Source organism: Babylonia areolata, chromosome 18, assembly GCF_041734735.1.
Source record: "Babylonia areolata isolate BAREFJ2019XMU chromosome 18, ASM4173473v1, whole genome shotgun sequence".
Taxonomy (NCBI): Eukaryota; Metazoa; Mollusca; class Gastropoda; order Neogastropoda; family Buccinidae; genus Babylonia; species Babylonia areolata.
In genome coordinates, this window is record NC_134893.1 from 37,525,083 (window position 1) to 37,546,143 (window position 21,061).

Here is a 21,061-nt window from a genome sequence, read left to right on the forward strand (position 1 = left end):
CACTATTGTAAGTTCTTATATAACGATCTCAAGCAACAGTTTCGGTCAAGGAAGAAACACAGACCAACATCAACATCACCCACCTACCAAGGCTAACAGATAAAAGCAAAGCACAAAAGCTTTGTATGTTCTATCTACATGTTTATGTATTCATCATTTCATGACCTGACATTTGACACATGAAAGGTGAAAAGCAGATCTGGGGGGTCTGAGGGAGTGGAGTTGGGGAGAGGGGGGAGCTGTGCAAAGGGGAGACAACATCACACCATAATACAGACTTGAGGTACAGACATAAATATTTACCTTCTGTTTTCATGCAAAGACCTGTGTACTATCATGGTAAACACTCATACTTTTGAAAACAATATAAAAAAAAATCTTTTCTAAATATCACTTCAACTGAGGAATAGACTAGGCATGCAAGCACATACATAATACAGCTTACACACACACACACACACACACACACACACACACTCACATGGATGCACCTTTCATACATATGTACACATTCTTCTGCAACACCTTCTCTTTTCACACTCATATACATACAATTTCCACACTTTCTCCACAGACACCAAAAAAAGACATGTTCATGAATACACACTTATACGCACAAGCATACATGCACACAAAACTTGCACATGTACACACTCACACACACACACACCACAACAGGCAGTCAGAACATGTTGGTGACCGGGAAAAAAACAACAACTAAACGTGCAGAGGCTTTCATCGTGATAGCATAATACCACACAACACAGCACACAGCAAAACAACAGAACAAAAGGAACACACATACACACAACACAGACACACACATAAATAAAGAAAATATACGAGTCAGTACCTTGGACTTGCTTACCGAACTCTGCAGGCACACACACCATGCGGTTAGCACACACAGAGACCAGAGAAGCATTGTTACCAATGCAGTCAAACAGAGAAGAAAAAAAAACCCTGTTTACTATAAGGCAGCTAAGCAAAGAAAATAATGACACCCTCCCAAATGCTAAATCAGGAGCCTTTCTAAACATCAGGCTTGAATAATAATAAGCTTAATTTTTCTGTAATTCTAAATACAACTATTTTCCATAAGAATAAAAAAGAAATGATATCAAACTAAGGCTTCTAATACAGCTTAGACTTGCAAATACAACAGCTTGAATTATGTGTCTTCTTTAAGCAGTTGCGTTATAATTCAAGCTTCCCCATTCTGAAATTCTGAAATCCAACATACATCAGATTTTTCTCCAGATCAATAGCCAAAAAAGATTTTTTTTTTCAGTCATAATGAATAAATAAATAACTGAACATAAAAACTCCAAAGTGCCAAATTGCTGATAATGAGCATGGAATATAGACTGCTGTCAAATGATATACCAATAAACACAGATTCTGTTTAATTCTTCTTTTTTTCCCTCTCCTTTTGCTTTCAACATAAGAAACAAACGTGAACCCATGAAACAACGTCTAAAAGATTAAAGATTACAAAAGCTTGTGGTGTGGAACACTGCTCAGACTATTGATGTCACAGGCTTTGAGTAGTTCACATTAAGCTTTAAAGCAGGCACATTCTGTGCAACCTTTCCTCAGTACAACAAAAACTACACTATTAATAAAGTTTTATAATAAAACATAAAGAGAACAAAACAGAAAAGTTTATAAATCACACACACACACGCACACACAAGCACACACACGCACACACACACACGCACACACACCACACACACACACACACACACACACACACACACACACAGATTCAGGGTACAAAACCATGGATTAGACTGAATCAACCCATATGTGTGATCCATTGTTCTGTTTATTTTCTGCCACTTATTATTCTGGACATAACAGACAGATGAAGACAACCGGCAATACTGAGCCAGATTCACAGGAAAAAAAACAAAGCTTAAAATAGAAAAGCATCCAAAAAATTCACACCTATAGGTGAGTGCATCGAAAGCAATTTAGCTGGATGCAAAACAAAAATGAGAATAAAATAAAATGACACACATAAACACTAGCATTTTCCTCTGGAGTGGAAAGAAAAAAGAAAAAGCACAGACACTGACCTGGTAATAGTCTTCCAGCTCCTCCATCTTCCCCTTCTCTGGACATAGTTTGGTCATGGACAGATCCACAAACTCAAACAAGATGTCCATCATCTGCAAGAGAATACAAGAAACAGGACGTTAATGATGCCAATGAAAACTTCTTTTTTTTTTTTTTTTAATCAATCAAAATACATTTCTAAAATATGAAAACCAAAAAAACAAAAAAAAAGAGCTACCAGTATTGTGTCCTAGATGCTGAGAATCTGAGACTTACCTAGCATTTGATAACTGCTGAGACTAAAGCTTTTTGGGGGGATTTTGTTTTGTTTGTTTTTGTGTCTCATAATTTTAGGACACTTGATCCAGTGTTCGCCGGTGATCAGGGTTCGAGATCCAGTTTTGACATAGAGTTGTGTCCTTGGAAAAGGCACCTTTCTCCAGTTTTCCTCAATCCACCCAGGTATGAATGGGTACCTGACTTCAGTTGGGGAATGCTAACATGGTGGAAGGAGAGGTCTGGACCCTGCTTTCCACTGCTGAGCCCTGGACACAGTGGGTTCAAATTCACTGCCCTGATGGCCGAAAAAGTCTATGGGACCATTAGCCTTTCATCTTAACTTTGAGCACAAGTAGCTGATTCAACACCTTCTAAGCATAGTAAAAAATAAAATGAAATACTTTTGATCTGGAAAGTGAACAAACGGTGGCTGTGGGGGTGACACAACACGTACCAGCTGAGCCACTGTCTGGGTGCGTTTGCTGTGGGATGCTGGGAGGCCGATGACGGCCTTGGCCTTGCCTTCGTAGAAGGACAGTGCCAGTGCCAGAGCATCCTGGTACTGATGGGCCTTCACCATCACATCAATCCTCTGCAACATGACAATGGAACAGACATCCCCTTATTCCATCAGATAATGATTTAAAAAATTGAAAGGGTGAAATGTGTTCACATACACACATTCACACAAACACACACACAAAAAGGTCAAAACATAATATACGTCACTTAATACATAATGATTTAAAAATCAAAAGGATGAAATGTGTGCACACACTTGCACAAACACTGAAAAAAATAATAAGTAAACAATTGTTTTTTTCTTTTTTTTAACATGACGTATGTCACTGAATGCATCAGAATATGATTTACAAATCCAAAGAATGAAGAATGGGGGACATGACGGCAAAAAGAACAGACATCACTTAATCCATCAGAGAATAATTTAAAAACTGAAAGGATGAAATGTGTGCACACACACGCACAAACATTTTAATATAAAAAAAATTAAAATGAGCTCAAAACATGACGTATGTAACTTAATACATCAGAAATTGATTTACAAATCCAAAGAATAAAATGTACAGGGGCAGGGGGATGAAAAGAGCAGACATCACTTAATCCATCAGATAATGATTTAAAAATCAAAAGGATGAACTGTGTGGGGGACATGTGGGCACAAAGAACATATATCACTTTATCCATGAGATAATGATTTAATAATCAAAAGGATGACGTGTGCGCACGCATGCACAAACATTAGAAGAAAGAAAAGTCAAAACATGACATATGTCATTTAATCCATCAGAGAATGATTTAAAAACTGAAAGGATGAAATATATGCGCGCACACACACAAACACATATATATAAAAAATGAATTTTTAAAAAGAGTTCAAGATATGATGTACATCACTTAACACATCAGATAACGATATAAGAATCAAAAGAATGAAATGCATGGGGAACATGGGACAAGCAGGACAGAATCCCCTGGACCCCTTCAGAACTCCTGACTCACCTCAAAAGCAAAAAAGAAAAAAAGAAAAGAAAAGAAAAATCCCCTGACCTCCTTCCAGCTGCGCAAGGTGTAGATGTGAACGGCCTTGGTCCCCAGCAGAAAGAGCTGCCCTCCATGACTGACCACCGACTGGTAACACGCCTGCTCTCCCGCATACGCCTGTCACAAAATACATACCCAGTCAACAATGAAACAGTGCTGACAAGAAACACAACTGTTTGAATTTACCTGTGAGATTCATTCACCAATTTGCATGGTGTCAACCTTTGCAGTGATAAAGGAAAATCCACCTCATATTATTTCAATACCCTATTTCAGTCCAAACAATAACAATGCTGGTTTAGCTTTCCAACATGTGATCATATACTGACATATGAAATAAATGAACATGTGACAAATAAGAGAAATGATGTATGGATCAAACATTTAGCTGACAAAGGATTAGATCAAAATATAATGTGGCTAATCACTGACTGGTAACACGCTTGCTCTCCCGTGTATGCCTGTCTCAATACAAACAGTTCAAGTGAAATTCTATAGACCCGAAAAAATCATGCATATATTCACATGCAAAGTTCACACTGAAAGAAAAAAACATTTGCATTAACCTTTTTGTCACTCCATACATTCAGAGGCTGTGAACTTCACATGAACTTTGCTGCAAAACTTTTATTTTGCATAAAGAAGCGAAACTTTTGACTTTGCATACAAATTCACCAATCTTTGGGCAGATCCCTTCTCAGCTGAGGCAGTGTTTGATGAGATCACTATTTACCAGGTCAACTGCCTGAGTAAGATTACACCCTCATAAGCCGCATGTATTTCTTGAAGAGATCTACATCAAAACCAAGCTCTCTGATCAGATTGTTGCAAGCACCCTTGCTGCAGCCTGAGCTTCAAAGTGTTCACCCAAATTCCATGCTTCCTGTTTGCTTCTGTTTTCTTCTCCCACAGAAACAGGGCTGCTTTCGACATTCTCCCATTTTCATTTCTTAACCTGAACAGTGGGCTACATATACCTTGCCTGTATATGAATTACTGTTTTTACCGATGTAAAATAATACTGTGTAGTTACTTTACAAAAACATCAATTTCAAGACTAGAAAAAAAGAAGAAAATGACCATCACAAATCTCAAGGTCAAGACTCAAGGAAATTACCTTAACGGCAGAAAAAATTGTTATAATAATAATCACATAAAAGTAAAGGATATTATCCTAAGGGCAGTAGGAATAATCAAAACATAATTGCATCAACAGTACACATTGCAATACTCATACTGATATCAACCTTAGCAACCTAATATTCTAAACAAGTCCAAAGCAAATTATATTTCCACTTAAAGAATCAAATTATAGGAATCAGTTATTTTCAAAAATTATTACCATACAAACACAAACAGACACTGTTTCCTTCACTCATACACATTGAACAGATGAGTACCCCCAAACATAAAATATTAACTTCAGCCACTCTCTGAATGTATTTTGCTAAACTGACCAAGGCCTGACTGACGTTTCCTCCAGTTGCCAGAGACTTGAAGATGCTGGTGCTGTAGACAAGCTGAGCTTCTGAGATGTCAATCACCTGCAATACAAACAATAATTTAAAAAAATCATCAATATCAACAACTATAATGATAATAATAATAATAACAATAATGGGTATGTATAATGCCCTCTATCTCCTTCACACTTGACCCAACAAGCGCTAACAATTAACATTAATATAAGAAAAAAGTTTTTAAAAAAACTAGCAACACAGGTCACTTCAATCAAGACTTACAAACAAGACAAATGGTATGTGTCAATATCTAAGCACACACTGACGCACAAACACACACACCTAGACATCCATGAAAGCAGATTTGTACAGGTGTGTTTTGAGGTCTCGTTTGAACTGAAATTTTGTTTCAGCAAGATCAATTTGGAAGGTATGATTCAACACGAAAGGACCAAGGTATGAAAAGGCATCTCGTCCATTTCATTTTTTTTTTTTTTTTTTTTATAATGTGGGATACAGAGAACACAAGGGCTAGCAGATGATCACAAAGAACAGGATGGAACATAAGGCTGAACATGGTCAGACAAGTGAAATAAAAATAACCATCAATCATCCTTACAGAGCATTATACCCCCTGTCCGTGAAGAACACTGCTCTTAACAACAGTATGTATCAAATACCTCATATTGAATATAACTGAAGAAGACAGGAGACACAAGATGAGCCACATCATTATAAACCCTTTTTTTTGTTGTTGTTGTTGTTGTTGCCCCAACTTCTGTGCAGTTTCAATGGCATTACCCCAACATTGCTCATAACCTGTCAACCCCCCCCCCCCCCCCTGATCCCCCTTCTCCCCCACCCCAACCCCCAACCCCACCCCCATATCCATATTCAGAATTATTCTCTGACAATCCAAGCACCGGCAGTCCACAGGGATCTATTGATGTTAGGTCACCAGTACGCCAGTAAACTAATATGAATTCAACATTGAGACACTGATAGAAATTGGCTCTACCTTTTCCATTCTTGTTTCTTTCTTTATTAAACTAATTTGTGACAGAAAACAACAACAACAACAAAATAACTATTTGCTGAACATTTGTACACAAATAAACATCAAAGCAGTAAAACACAATCTACACAGACATGATCCAAACACAACCTCATCTCCAACTGAATTCCATACTGCTTTGAACTAATTGCAAACACACACACACACACACACACACACACACACAAATTGCTCCCTCTGCACCCCTTATCCTCCTGCCCTCCTCTCCAACCAATCCCCCCCTCATACACACACATATACAAATGCAAAAATTCCAGTACACATACAAACTGACACACACACATGCGAATAGAAATCTTCTCTGCAGAGCACCTTCACAAGACAAAAAAGAAGAAGAAAAACAAGGCAAAAAATATACCTCCAGCTCTTCTTCAGACCGAACGTCCAGTATATGAAGTTTTTCAGTTTTGTCCAAGGTGACCAGGGTACGAGGGTTCATCCACTGGACATCAAGGAGAAAACAATACCACACATAATTCATTGGCACTTTAAGAATTTCAAACATAAAGCCTTATCATATGTATTTCAAGAATATCCCCAAACTGATTGTTTGGCAAGCCCATCAAAAAGAAAGTAAAAACTGCACTGGCTGCCAAAAGAAAAAAGTATTTGAAAATAAAAACAAAATGTTGACGATAATAAGAACTTAAAGAATCATATAAACCTTAAATGTATACATAAACCAAACACAATAAACATAGACAATGACAAACACAGATACAAATGTGCATGTGCACGATTGCAGGTGCACACACATGCGCGCACACACACACACACACATGCACACACACACACACACACACACAAACACACGCACACACACACACAAACACACACACACACACACACACACATAAACACACTATTTCTCATCTGAAATAATTTTTTTGTGAAACAAGAGACACTATAGTGAAATTATAACACTCAACAGCAGATACGGTGTAGCATAATATGGATCAATCTGCACACTTTAACACCTCCATGAAAATGAAAAAGCATAGTGAAAATATGAACACCAACTCCCCATTCCAACATAATTCAACTCCAATTACCCCCCTCAAAAAAAAAAAAAAAAAAAAAAAAAGCCATGATCAACTTACAACCATCTGTTTCAAGGTGTCAAAGCTTGTGGACTGATGCATAGGGACTACACCACGTGTTGTAAAATTTTGTGGTTTTGGGTTGTTTTTTTAAGCACATGCCTGATCTTTAAATAAAACCCAACATGCTGTTCAGGCCTAGAGAGCCTACCATAGATTTGTGTAAAGCACCAAACAAAACTATCAATGAATAGAATAAAGTGAACCGAATCAAACTGAAATGAAACATAATATAACATAATATAACATAATATAATATAATATAATATAATATAAATATATATGATATAACATAATATCATGTCATGTTATACCATACCATACTATACCATACAATACAATACTGTCATATCCTATAACTGGTAACTTACAATAAAACATAACATAACATAACATAACACAACACAACATAAACAAATACATGCACAAACAAATAAAAAAAAGTAAAACAGAGACAGAAAGCACTCACAGCAATACTCAGCAGCTTGTACGGCAGCTGGATCTTCTGCAGCCCAGAGACGCGGATGTCCAGTGGCCCGGCACAGATGACCTGGTAGAAGTAGATGGTCTGGTCGCGGCCAAAGGCCAGCACCGGGTCAATGACCCGGTCCTGCTCCGACACCTGGATGACCACAAACTGCCAGGCCAGCTGGGGCAGGGTGGCCGGGTCTCCCTGTCCACAGAAATGGTGAATGGTATCGTGCTGCACTTTTGTGCCATATTGAACTGTGCTGTACTGTATTGGACTGCAATGATTTGTATTGTGTGGTGTGGTGTGGTGTGGTGTGATGTGGGGTGGTGTGGTGTGGTGTGGTGTGGTGGTGTGGTGGTGTGTTGTGTTGTGTTGTGGTCTTGTGTTGCGTCACATTGCATTGTATTGTACTGTATTGTATTGTATCATATCGCATGGTACTGTATTGTAATCTATTATAGTCTATTGTATTACTCTTCTGTTTTGTGTTGTACTGTAAAATGTGTTGTACTGTAAAATGTACTGTACTGTACTGAACTGAACTGTACTGTACTGCACTGTACTGTACTGTACTACACTGTACTGTATTGAATACAGTACAGAACTGAACTGAACTGAACTGAACTGTACTGTACTATACTGCACTGTACTGCACTGCACTGTACTGAACTGTACTGTACTACACTGTACTGTATTGAATACAGTACTGAACTGAACTGAACTGAACTAAACTAAACTGTACTGAACTGTACTGAACTGAACTGAGCTGAGCTGTACTGTACTGTACTACACTGTACTGTACTGAATACAGTACTGAACTGAACTGTACTGTACTGTACTACAGTACTGAACTGAACTGTACTGTACTGTACTGTACTGTACTGAATACAGTAATGAACTGAACTGTACTGTACTACGCTGTACTGTATTGAATACAGTACTGAACTGAACTGAACTGAACTGAACTGAACTGTACTGAACTGAACCGAACTGTACTGAACTGAACTGCACTGTACTGAACTGAACTGTACTGAACCGAACCAAACCGTACTGAACTGAACTGTATTTGTATTTGTATTTGTATTTGTATTCCTTGTTATCACAACAAATTTCTCTGTGTGAAATTCGGGCTGCTCTCCCCAGGGAGAGCGCGTCGCTACACTACAGCACCACCCATTTTTTTGTATTTTTTCCTGCGTGCAGTTTTATTTGTTTTTCCTGTCGAAGTGGATTTTTCTACAGAATTTTGCCAGGAACAACCCTTTTCTTGCCGTGGGTTCTTTTACGTGCGCTAAGTGCATGCTGCACACAGGACCTCGGTTTATCGTCTCATCTGAATGACTAGCGTCCAGACCACCACTCAAGGTCTAATGGAGGGAGAGAAAATATCGGCGGCTGAGCCGTGATTCGAACCAGCGCCCTCAGATTCTCTCGCTTCCTAGGCGGACGCATTACCTCTGGGCCATCACTCCACTTTGAGTACTGTACTGAACTGTACTGAACTGAACTGAACTGCACTGTACAGTACTCTGCTCTACTCTTCTCTGCTCTACTCTACTCTACTCTACTGTGTTCCTTTATATTATACTGAACAGTATTACTCGTCAGTCTCAAATGTATTATACTGCACTGTAACATACTGAACTGTAATGTGCTGCACTGCGTCTAGAGGTTTTAAAAGAAAAAGAAAGAAAATCAAAAAGATTCCCCTCAATCTTACAGAAGGACTGACCTGACATCTAAGATTATCAGTAAATAAATGCAAATAAATTCTACAGGATGAGGGAAAACCATCACATACCTTCAGTGGGTGGGTGAACATCACTTTGAGTTGAGGCCGAAGAGTGACCAACAGCACCTGTATAATAAACACAAGTTTCTGTTTCAGGAGGCGTCAAAGCGTGCCAGCTGACATATATATATATATACTGCACTGCATTTGCTGTAAAAAAAATTTTAAAATTTTTTATTAAATAAAACTCGTTTAGAATCATTATTCAGATCTTAACATGTGCAAACAATTTTTTTTTCTATTCCGGCTCAGCCTGATTTCTTTTCTTTTTTTTTTCCTTTCTTTTTTTTTTTAATCCTAGTTCAGCCCTTTCCTTCACCAGGTTCTAGAGTGTGATAGTCTGTGGACTTAGAGACTGTGTGGTATGAGTAACAAGCCTCTGAACGCACATGCAAAATTAATTCTCTACTTTGGGAGGTTATCAGCTGTAGCTACTTTTGTTTTCTCCTCATAGGCGGGTAGCAGTTTGCACAGGACAGGAATAAGACCTCTGCCGGAGTCTGCACTAGTGGGTCACGGTTAAGTATGTGTAATTAAATCAATTCTTAACTGTATCGTATAGTATCATAGTACACTGTACTGGACTGTACTGGATTGCTTTGTATTGTCAGTTCAGTCTTTATTCATTAAGTCACTTTTCATTAGGGAGACACAGGGAATACATGTCTGCAACTACATTAATGCAAGACTGAACCAGATGTTTCTGTGTTGTTTCTGTTTCTCACCACAACATTTACTTTTTTTTTTCTTTTCAAACAATTTTTCACAAAAACTTTTATGTGTTTTTTATAGCAGGTGACAAAACAAGCTTACTAATACATGCATGAAAATCTGTTGGCAAACAGGTATTACCAAGACTCAAAAATTCATTAAAACTGTCAATATTGCATAGGACACTTTCACATACATAAAAGAATGTTAACACTGATTCCATGTTTGATGCACATATCATGATTAATCTGGTTGTGCTTTTGATTGTGTTGTTTTCTATCCTCCATGCCTCAGATAGGAGTCAGGTTATTCAAATTTTGTCATCTTTAACCTGACTTAGGGATTTCGATTACAGTACACAATTTGCAACCCACAATATGTGTGTAGTCTTGATAGTCTTATTTCAGTTCAGTAACAGACACCTTGGTTACTAGGACTTCATTTGTGGGTTTTCCATGTTTGCATGCAGTTGAAACATACTTTGCTGTTCAACCAGCTTAAAATCATAATCTCTACATTAATCTGTATAAGTTCATAAATGCTTACAAAAGAAAGATCAGTCAATATCCTTTCAGAGACACATATGGTCTGCAAGCTTTTGACAAAATAATGTAGCCTGTAGATTTTTTTTGGTTAAATTATTCTCATTTTCAGTTAAAAAATCTCAGGCAGAATCAGACTGGGCTACAGACAGGGGGGGTGCAAGCCCACCTTGGAGAGCGAGGCCATGGCCAGCACCATGACGTCTTGCATGGGGTGGTCTTTGATGGTGTAGTTCATGTGCAGGGGCTCTATGGTGCACACCTCTCCCCGGCTGAAACATCCCATCAAATCACACGCTGCACACCTCACACCTTAGATATGATGGGAGCTGTGGCCAAATGGTTCAAGTGCTGGATTCTTGCTCAAGTTTCCTGAGCTTGATCCCCAGTTTCAACACACACCTGCTGGGTCAAGGGTAGAGATTTTTCTGAAGTCCAAGGTCAACTGCTTGTGCCTGAACCCCCTTTATGTGCATACCCATGCAGAACATCAAACATGCACGTTCAAGATCCTCCAATCCATGTCCATGTTCAGTGGGTAATGGACACAGTAACATACCCTGAATGCACACCCCCAAATCGAAGTATGGCTGCCTACATGATGGTTGGTAAAAACGGTCATACACATAAAACCCACTTTGTACATACTAATGAATGTAGAAGTTGCAGCCATCAACAAAGAAGAAGAAGAAGAGCTTAGATATATAGATTTCAGTTACAGTTTCTCAAGGTGGCATCACTGTGTTCAGACAAATCCATTCACACAATACCACATCTGCAAAGCAGACGTCCTAACAGCCGCATAACACAACACGCTTAGTCAGGCTTTGAGTGCATGCAGCATATATATTTGTGTACCTATCAGAGTGGATTTCTTCTACAGAATTTTGCCAGGGGACAACACTTACGTTGTCGTGGGTTGTTTCAGTGTGGCAAGTGCGTGCTGCACACAGGACCTCACTTCATCATCTGATCTTAACAATTAGATGCTCAGTTTGATTTTCCAGTCAAACTTGGGACAAAGGCAACACAGGGATTTGAACCTAGATTAGCATGGCAGACAAGCATCTTTACCAATCTGCCACCTTCCTCCACAGTTCAACACTTTCATATATGGACAGAAGAAACAGCAGATTATGCAAAACTAGGTAAAGAGGGTACTAATCTAAAAAAGAAGACTGGAAATGAATACAAAATTACAGAAAGCAGAATCTGTTAAATTGTTTTGTTTCTTTCTTTAGATGATGATACATGGGTCCAGAACTTTTTTTTTCCTTAAAACAGTAAAAGCTTTCATTTACACGTACTCAGGCATGCACGTGCGCACACGCACATATACAAAACACACACATACACTCACAGCAGCTAACACAAACGCTTCACATCTCAAACACAGGGTCCTCACCTGCCAGAAAACAGGCACTGGGACTCACAGGACCTCACGCCGATCAGTCGCCTGGATAGAAATGGCTTATAATGATACAACATACAAAACACAACAATACTTAATCATCTCTAAGAATAAAAATTGTTGACACATTTGCTGATAAAAAGCAAACATAAAATAAAATTTAAATAATAAATAAAAGCATTTCATCCATAGTACAACAACACACAGTTTCATGATTCCATAAACAGATACATAAACAAATAAAAAAAACATAGCAAAAGCTTCCACAGTGCATTCTATTTATCTAAATCATCATGTCATTAAAAAGTACTAAGAATAATATGAATACAAAGAAACAATAAATAAACAAAATTATTAAGTAAGCATAAATAGCTTAGACTGTCTTGATACAGACATACATCTATAATAATAATAATAACAGTAATAGTAATGATATTCATGATGATGATAATGGGGATTCCTAACACTCTACATCGTTAGCACAGAGACCCGCAGCGTTAACATTTAACAACAATATGGGGAAAAAATGATAGTTTGATTGGTAAGTAGTTAATTGATTAATTATTTCTTCTTCATCTTTTTTTTTTCTTTTATTACCCGTTGGGTGCCAGAGCATATTTCTGTTTATTCATACTGTTGTTTTGTCTTTTTTGCAAAAAAAAAAAAAAAAAAAAATTTCAGTTCAAGTACATTTGAGTTCAAACAAGTGAACGTGGGAGTTGCAGCCCACAAATGCAAAAGAAGAAGAAACAAGGATCCACCCTAATACATTCTAAAAACATTTTTGTCGCCTAAATTTGTCGCTGGTGGGTTAGCAGTGACTTACTTGAATTCCAGCTCAAACACAGATCCACCACTGTCACTGCACACTGCCAGCACAAAGCTGTCCGTGAACTGGAAATAAAGAACAAAGCATTGAGACAGCGATCGTACAGCACCCAGGTGGTCAAACCTACATTATTGTGTCCCAGCATCACACCGTATGGTCAACAATATCTTGTAAAATTATTTCAAGGCTTTATATTATGGTACACTGTGATGGCAAAAATTTAAGCGATCACTTTAACAATTTTTATACAAATCTGAGAATAAAAACAGACAAAAATTAACAAACTTTACAATTAAAACACCAAATACTATAATTTTTTTTTAAATTAATAAAAAAAACATCAACAACAAACAAACAAAAAACCCTCCCCCAAAACACCACCATAAACAGCAGTAATAACGAGAAACTAGGCCCAGCTCTCCCTTGGCAAGCCCAAGACACAGTGCATCTGAATACACTGTCCTGATGGCCATAAAAGGCTCTGGGACCTTTCACCTTCTAACTCTTTTTAACACTGAATAACTAAACAGTTTCAATCCACTGCAACGACAGCAGATCGCTGCTTTCTGTTCACCTTGACATGCAGGACAGCGGTGCCAGGCGGGTGAGCATCGGTGATGGTCCTCAACAGTTTCCCTGTGTTCAAGTCCCACATGGTGATCTGAAAACACTCTGCGACTGAACACCCAGTTGGATCCCACTGAACCAGACATTGCACAGAAAATAATGTATTACGGGGACAAAACAACAGAGAAAGTTGAACAAAACCAGAGACATTGAAAGAACTTGTACTTCATCAGCTGAATACACACAAAGTATTTGTATTTGTATTTCTTTTTATCACATCGGATTTCTCTGTGTGAAATTCAGGCTGCTCTCCCAAGGGAGAGCACGTCGCTACACTACAGCACCACCCTTTTTTTTTTTTTCCTGCGTGTAGTTTTATTTGTTTTTCCTATCAAAGTGGATTTTTCTACAGAATTTTGCCAGGAACAACCCTTTTGTTGCCGTGGGTTCTTTTACGTGCACTAAATGCATGCTGCACACAGGACCTCGGTTTATCATCTCATCCGAATGACTAGCATCCAGGCCACCACTCAAGGTCTAGTGGAGGGGGAGAAAATATCAGTGGCTGAGCCGTGATTCGAACCAGCACACTCAGATTCTCACGCTTCCTAGGCAGACGCATTACCTCTAGGCCATCACTCCACAGTTCACATGACACAGTTCTGAATTTTGCTCTGTGAACTCTGCACACCAGTCCTTTCAGGGACGTGAGCAAGGACCAGCATACCTGAAGTCTAGCAAACATAACATCTTCAACAACACATAACTAGAGTACCTGTCTTTTACAGTGACGTGAACAACAATTACAATACAAAGTAGCTAGCATGCCTGTCCTTTAATTAAGAGACATGACCAACACTGTCAATAATGAATAACCAGAATCCCTGTCCTTTAAAGAGATAAGAGCGTAGTTTTCAATAACAAATGAACAATGTACCTGTCCTTTAACACCTTGACTGCTGCTTCTACTTCACTGAGAAAACACAGAGCTCACAGGCCAGGATATAAGCTGTCATCATTATTTTGGACATCTTCATATTGATATTGCGTCACTTTCACTATGAAAAATCAATTGCACCACTTAGAAGTATGCAAAAAAATTGTAAAAAGCCTTTTGAATTCATGCTACGCTGATCTCACTTTACCTAGATTCAGCAGAAAAGGGGTTAACTCACACAACCCTGGGGACCTTACAGCCTCAGCAGGCTTCTCTGCGGAACTCATGGAGAAAAAAAATAAAGAAAATATTCTGGCAACTGTTTTTCCTCCAAGTCCAAATAACAGGTAGACAACATCCAGAAATACTGTAGATGTTACTTCCCTTCTTGCAGTTTATGCATATGTATCAACATGAAAACTGTTTTCATGAGCCTAATTTTAACGCCAGAGCATCGCTCGGATGCCGGGTTCAATGACATAAAAAGAGACAAATGCAAAATTTCCAATTTACAACCAGTCAGCATACCTGTCCTTTAGCAAAGCCACAGAGGAGACGAGAACAGTCTCTGTTGAAGCTGAGGGCAGAGACAGCTCCGTACTGTGCACCCACCGCTGTGCTTCCAAGGCACCACTTCAGCACCTGTTTGGCGTCTGGGGCACACAGCACAGACATCCCACGCTACATCATTGTCCTGGTTTTATTGTGAAACACTGCTGGGAGCATTTGGAATGACTATGAGACACAAATCATTGATTGTGGGAGACAACAAAAAGCAGGAAATTGAGCTGAAGAGGATAAAGTTGGGTTTTTCTTAATAAATCTTTCTTTTCTTTTTTTTTCTGCCTCATCATTTGTGCCCTTTCAGTGATGAAAAAGAACAGAATTGGGGGAAAATTTGGTTCTAGAGATGATGACAAATAAGGATAACGATTAGGATGCTGATGTAGTGTTATGATTGCCCCCCAATCCCTTACCAACCCCCCCTTTTTTTCTGTTTCTTTTTTTTCTTTTTTTTTATGCATGGGACCACTTCATAAGTCTGTACACCACCCTTCTTTTCATGATATATCTTAGCTTCAACAAGGCCCAAGAGGTACAGTGTTGAAAAGGAAATTTGAGCAACACTTCAAATGACATGTATAGATCTGTTAAGTGTTTTACCCTCGCCTGCATGATTCCAGTCTTTCTATCTGAGTTCACAGCACACTCAAACTTTCAGCAGGAGCTGGATACAGGCTGAAAAATCCTGCACCTGGTAGGTTTCAAATCTGGTCCCTCCAGGTTTGCCACACTAACCACTATGCCACAGTGGCTGGTTTAAAATGTTATTTTGGTCACTGTTGACGCATAGAGCACAGACAACAATGTTTAGTAGTGCACAGCCAAAGGTACCCACCAGATTCTTCATAACTTTGGTGCTGATTTATTTCTGGGTGATTTTCTTTTTTATCTTTGAAAAAAGAAGAAAAAAAGAAACACAAGACCATGATTTCTCAAAACTTTATCACATAACGTCAAACACTCAAAAGCAAATCACTTAAGTGTTAGAGAATAGCAGCAAAATAAACAGAGCAGATCAACATTATTGCTGGCAATGGTATCTTTACAATATTTCATTGTCTTCTTATTTTTCCACCAAATCATTAATATGTGCAGGTTTGGCACCCGGGCTGTGTCTGTTTACAGGTATCTTTTTTTTTCCCTTTTTTCCCCTTTTGCAGTGAAGGTTGTATTTGTTCATGTATTCAAATCCACTATCAGGTCATCAAAATCGCAAAACACAAAATCGGACTCCATCAAATACAATTAAAACATTACACAGTAGAAGCTACTTCAAAAAGTATACATAAATTTACAGGGAACAGAGAATGAGTGGTGTGAGAGCAATACCACTGAAACGGTGACAACGACAACGGGGAGAGGGAGGGTGGGGTGGGGAACGGAGGCAGGAATCACATATCAATGATAGGAAGATAAGTGAAAAATAAAAGAAAGAAATGCAATGTAATCTATTCAATGACAAAGAAAACTGTTGCTTACCAAACACAAGAACCAGTCCATGTGACGTTCCAATGGCGACCAGGGATGACACCGCCTGTCAACCAACATTTCATCTTTGTGTGACAAACCAATATTTAATGAATTTGATAGATATGATGAAAGCCAACACACTAATGGGCAGTAACAACTATGTGCCTTTACATGTAAGGTCAAGAAATGACAAGAAGTTTTTATTCAAAAGTATAACGTTACAACATTTGTAAGACAGCAAAGTGCCAGAATCAATGTGAAGACTTAACACTACCACTGGTACCAATAATACTGAACATGCATCAATAAATCTATATCCTAATCCATGTATAAACATTAAAACAGACATGCAGACATACACACACAGAAACACACTGAGACAGAGACAGAGACAGAAAATGAGACAAAGACTCACACACACACACACACACACACACACACACACACACACACACACACACACACACAGACTGAGACACACACAGACACACACAGACACACACAGACACAAACACACACACAGACACACACACACACACACACACACACACACACACACAGACTTACAATAGCTGTTGGCATTCCAGCATCTACTCGATCCTGTTGAAAAAAAAGAATGGCAAAGGTAAAAAATACTGGTTTTCAATCAACAGCAGCTTCAAACAATCAATGCCTTTATAAATGATATATAACATCTATTTGTTACAAATGTCTCTGTAATCTTAAGTTTTAGTGGATCATCTCTGACTAACCTACAGGCATAAAACATACAAATGTGTACAAAGCATTACCTATTTATCAAGAACAAAATCCGGTGATGAACAACCAAGAAAATATCTCATCTCAAGTTTCCAGATTCACCTTGTAAAGTCTGTATATATATACACATTAATAGAAAGTCCACATGATTTAATATGATCATGAAACAACAATAAACAATGGATATATAACAATGGAATTTTTCTCCAATGCCAAGTACAACTGACCTCTTCAGTGTCCCAGGACGTAAATATACATCCATGAAAAAGCTTGGCTATTTACCCCAGGACACACATACATATATCTATATCTATATCTATATATATATATATATGTCCATGTCATTTCAGGATTTTCACAGTTCTATTTAAAGTTGATGTGTCCCAACAGCCACCAGTCAGAAAACTTGGTATGTCTACTTTCAATGTCCATGAGGAACAACAGCCAATCACATTCTGTATGGTAATTATTGGATGTTATTGTCAGCACCCCTTTGAGACATTTTAAAATGGCGGACGACAAAGCACAACCTCGTCCTCGCGGCTTGAAACAGCAGCCTATTGCAAAAATCCTTTGTGATTTTGTTACTTAAGGTGTTGCAGAAGCTATACAAGTGATTGAAGATGATGAAGTGAGTGCTTGTGCCCTGTAAAAAAAAAAAAAAAAAAAAAAAAAAAAAAGAGTATATATGCCTAAATGGTGGGATAAAAATGACCCTAGAGCTAAAAGGCCACTTGTAGGTCTATATGAGTGAACATGGGAGTTGCAACCCCCAAGCCCCAAAACAAACAAAAAAGCAAAACAAGACAAAAAGAAAATCACCCTGACAACTGAACACTCACAGCTGCTGATAGGACCTGTGCAGAAACACTTTTCAACTTGGTCGGCTTAAGGACTGACCCATGGATGGTTTTGGGAGCACGCATCCTGAAAGTCAGTGTCAAGAAAATAAGCATGTTGACTGTAGCTGCTCAGCTTGAAGAAGAAAAAGAATACAACGTTCAATGAACAATATGCCTCAATGCAATAAACCAACTGTAAAGGAAACTGATGATGATTTTTTTTTTAACACTTGCGTTTACATACAATATAAAAGTGTTACTAACAACTAATGAGTGATAATGACCACACAAAAAAGCTGGCATCATAATGCAGACAGAAACACAGACAAATGCTGAGAAAGATAATCACTTTTCTGTCTACAATTGTTTTTTGTTTTTTGAAAAGAAGAAAGAATCACCAGTTAAGTTCTGTTTCTCTAGTATGCCTTTATGTATTTGGACTAATCAATTGATATAAGCTACACCACATCTGCTAAGCAGATTTCTGACCAGCAGCATAACCCAACACACTTATTCAGGCCCTCAGGAGGAATAATAATAATTATCATTATTTATTATTATTATCATTAATAGTAATTTTTTTTTTTTAAATATACAAATAAATAAATAAGAATGATTTTTATAAATAAAAATCTTATAGATAACAATCATCACCTTTCCCTTCTCCGAGACTCCATGCTCTCCACACTGGAGAGTGAGGATGTTTCTCCAGAATCTCCTTTGAGGAGCTGTACAGCCGCTGGTGCCACTGGCAACTCATCTTCTTCCAGTACCGCTTCATCCGTCTGCATAGCAACAATCACAACTTGTGACAGGTGACATAAATATTGTTATTCATTCTTTATTACCATACTCCTGCTGCCAAAAATTTTGTTACTCATTCTTTATTACCATACTCCTGCTGCCAAAAACAGTGTTTGAGTGTATGAAGAGTGTGTGTGTGTGTGTGTGTGTGTGTGTGTGTGTGTGTGTGTGTGTGCGCGTGCGCGCGCGTGCATGCATGCATGTGTGCTTGTGAGTGTATACATATGTATTGTGTGTATATGTAGTCGAGAAATTATGTGTGTGTGTGTGTGTGTATGTGTGTGTGTGTATGACTGAGAGTGTATGTGTATGCAGGCAAATACACTTGAATGGAAATATGTGCACTTGTGCATGTGCATTCAATGATTCATCATTGTATGTCATCTTACCTCATTCAGTATACTTTCAAGGGTTGGTGGTTTGTCAACGGTTGGGATATCGAATTCAGCATCATCTAAATTGAAATCAAGCTGAAAGCAATAACAAAATAAAATGATCAGTGACAAACACAACTGAACATCAGTGTTTCATCAAATTTGTACGAGTGTGCACACTTGAGTGTTTCCATTGTGTACAAGGAGTTATTGTGACAGAAAATCATCTGTGTCATATGTCACATAAGTATCCATATCAATCAATCAATCAATCAATCAATCAATGTGCATTTATTTGTTCACATACACACATGCAGATACAAACAATGAGTCACACACACACACACACACAAACATGCAGACACAAAAACCAATCACACACACACACACACACACACGCACACTCACACAAACACACACACACACACACACACACACACACACATCACGAACGCACACGTATACTCATAAATAAAGTCCTTCATGCACAACGCTCGTTCAAAACAGAAGACAGCAATGAATCAGTCACAATTGGATTGCTCTAAACAAGTAAAAAGAATATAACATGCCATGAAAATAAACCCTATATACTCTACTGCATAAAAATGCAGTGATAAAAATGATAAAAACACAACGAAGGCAATCAGTTAACTTGTGTACTCGGTGTGAGCAATATGATAATGAAAGGAGAATCATTTACAACAAGCAAATCTGTTGTAACGGACCAATAAATGCAACAGATTAAATCGATTGAAATAATCGACAATGCACAAGTCACCACAAATGCATTTTTATGAAAGGAACAGGGAATAATAAAGCGGTCAAATGTGACCTCATACCTCGTCCAGATCAAAATTAAGAGGCTTGCTGGCACTGGCTGGAGACGAGGAATCACCAGCCTGCGGATCCAGCCCCTCCTCCATCATGATTACGGAAGTGATGAGCAGTTAAGTTTCCTTGGTTCGGTGTTTGTTTTAAATGGCAGTTTCCTCCCTTGCATGGAAAGTGCCGGCACTTTTCGTGAATATTTGAAGAGATAGTACCAAAAGTTGATGTTGTGACCGATTACTGACTTTACCAGACTCTGGATTTGTTTGTCGGTTTACTGAATCGCTTACTTAGTTGTGCAGAGACAAAGTATACAGTGTGACTCGTCTAGAAAAACTAATAAATTATTTGCAACCCTCCCTACAGAAGCATCGGTGGTCTAGTGGTAGAATACTCGCCTGCCACGCGGGTGACCCGGGTTCGATTCCCGGTCGATGCACATTTTTTTTCCCTCAAGTGCCAATTTCCTTGAATAAAAAACGTTTAAGACGTTCTGGAGTGTCTATGTGTTGCATGGTTCATTTTTGTTGCTGTTGCTGCTGCTTTTTTTTTTCTCCATGTTTATAAACTACCACTGGTCAATTGAAAATTGAAGTGGCTGAAGAGGAAGACACGTAC

The 21,061-nt window shown here is 38.4% G+C and overlaps 1 protein-coding gene and 1 non-coding gene across 2 annotated transcripts in view; one reads left to right on the forward strand and one right to left on the reverse strand.

Annotated features, from left to right (window-relative positions):
- The window catches only part of LOC143292735 (vacuolar protein sorting-associated protein 8 homolog), a 59,122-nt gene extending 38,572 nt beyond the window's left edge, over positions 1 to 20,550 (reverse strand). Inside the window, 18 exon segments of the mRNA XM_076603273.1 lie at positions 2,085 to 2,177; positions 2,798 to 2,935; positions 3,913 to 4,023; positions 5,364 to 5,450; positions 6,800 to 6,883; positions 8,011 to 8,214; positions 9,815 to 9,871; positions 11,228 to 11,330; positions 12,464 to 12,514; positions 13,296 to 13,363; positions 13,873 to 13,959; positions 15,331 to 15,455; positions 16,846 to 16,900; positions 17,404 to 17,436; positions 18,438 to 18,522; positions 19,092 to 19,222; positions 19,631 to 19,711; positions 20,455 to 20,550. Of these exon segments, the coding sequence (XP_076459388.1) occupies positions 2,085 to 2,177; positions 2,798 to 2,935; positions 3,913 to 4,023; positions 5,364 to 5,450; positions 6,800 to 6,883; positions 8,011 to 8,214; positions 9,815 to 9,871; positions 11,228 to 11,330; positions 12,464 to 12,514; positions 13,296 to 13,363; positions 13,873 to 13,959; positions 15,331 to 15,455; positions 16,846 to 16,900; positions 17,404 to 17,436; positions 18,438 to 18,522; positions 19,092 to 19,222; positions 19,631 to 19,711; positions 20,455 to 20,541 (1,680 nt within the window). The 5' untranslated portion in view covers positions 20,542 to 20,550.
- Positions 20,551 to 20,811: 261 nt separating this feature from the next.
- Positions 20,812 to 20,882, forward strand: Trnag-gcc (transfer RNA glycine (anticodon GCC)). The gene has a single exon. It is a non-coding gene; the product is annotated as a tRNA-Gly (tRNA).
- Positions 20,883 to 21,061: the final 179 nt, after the last annotated feature.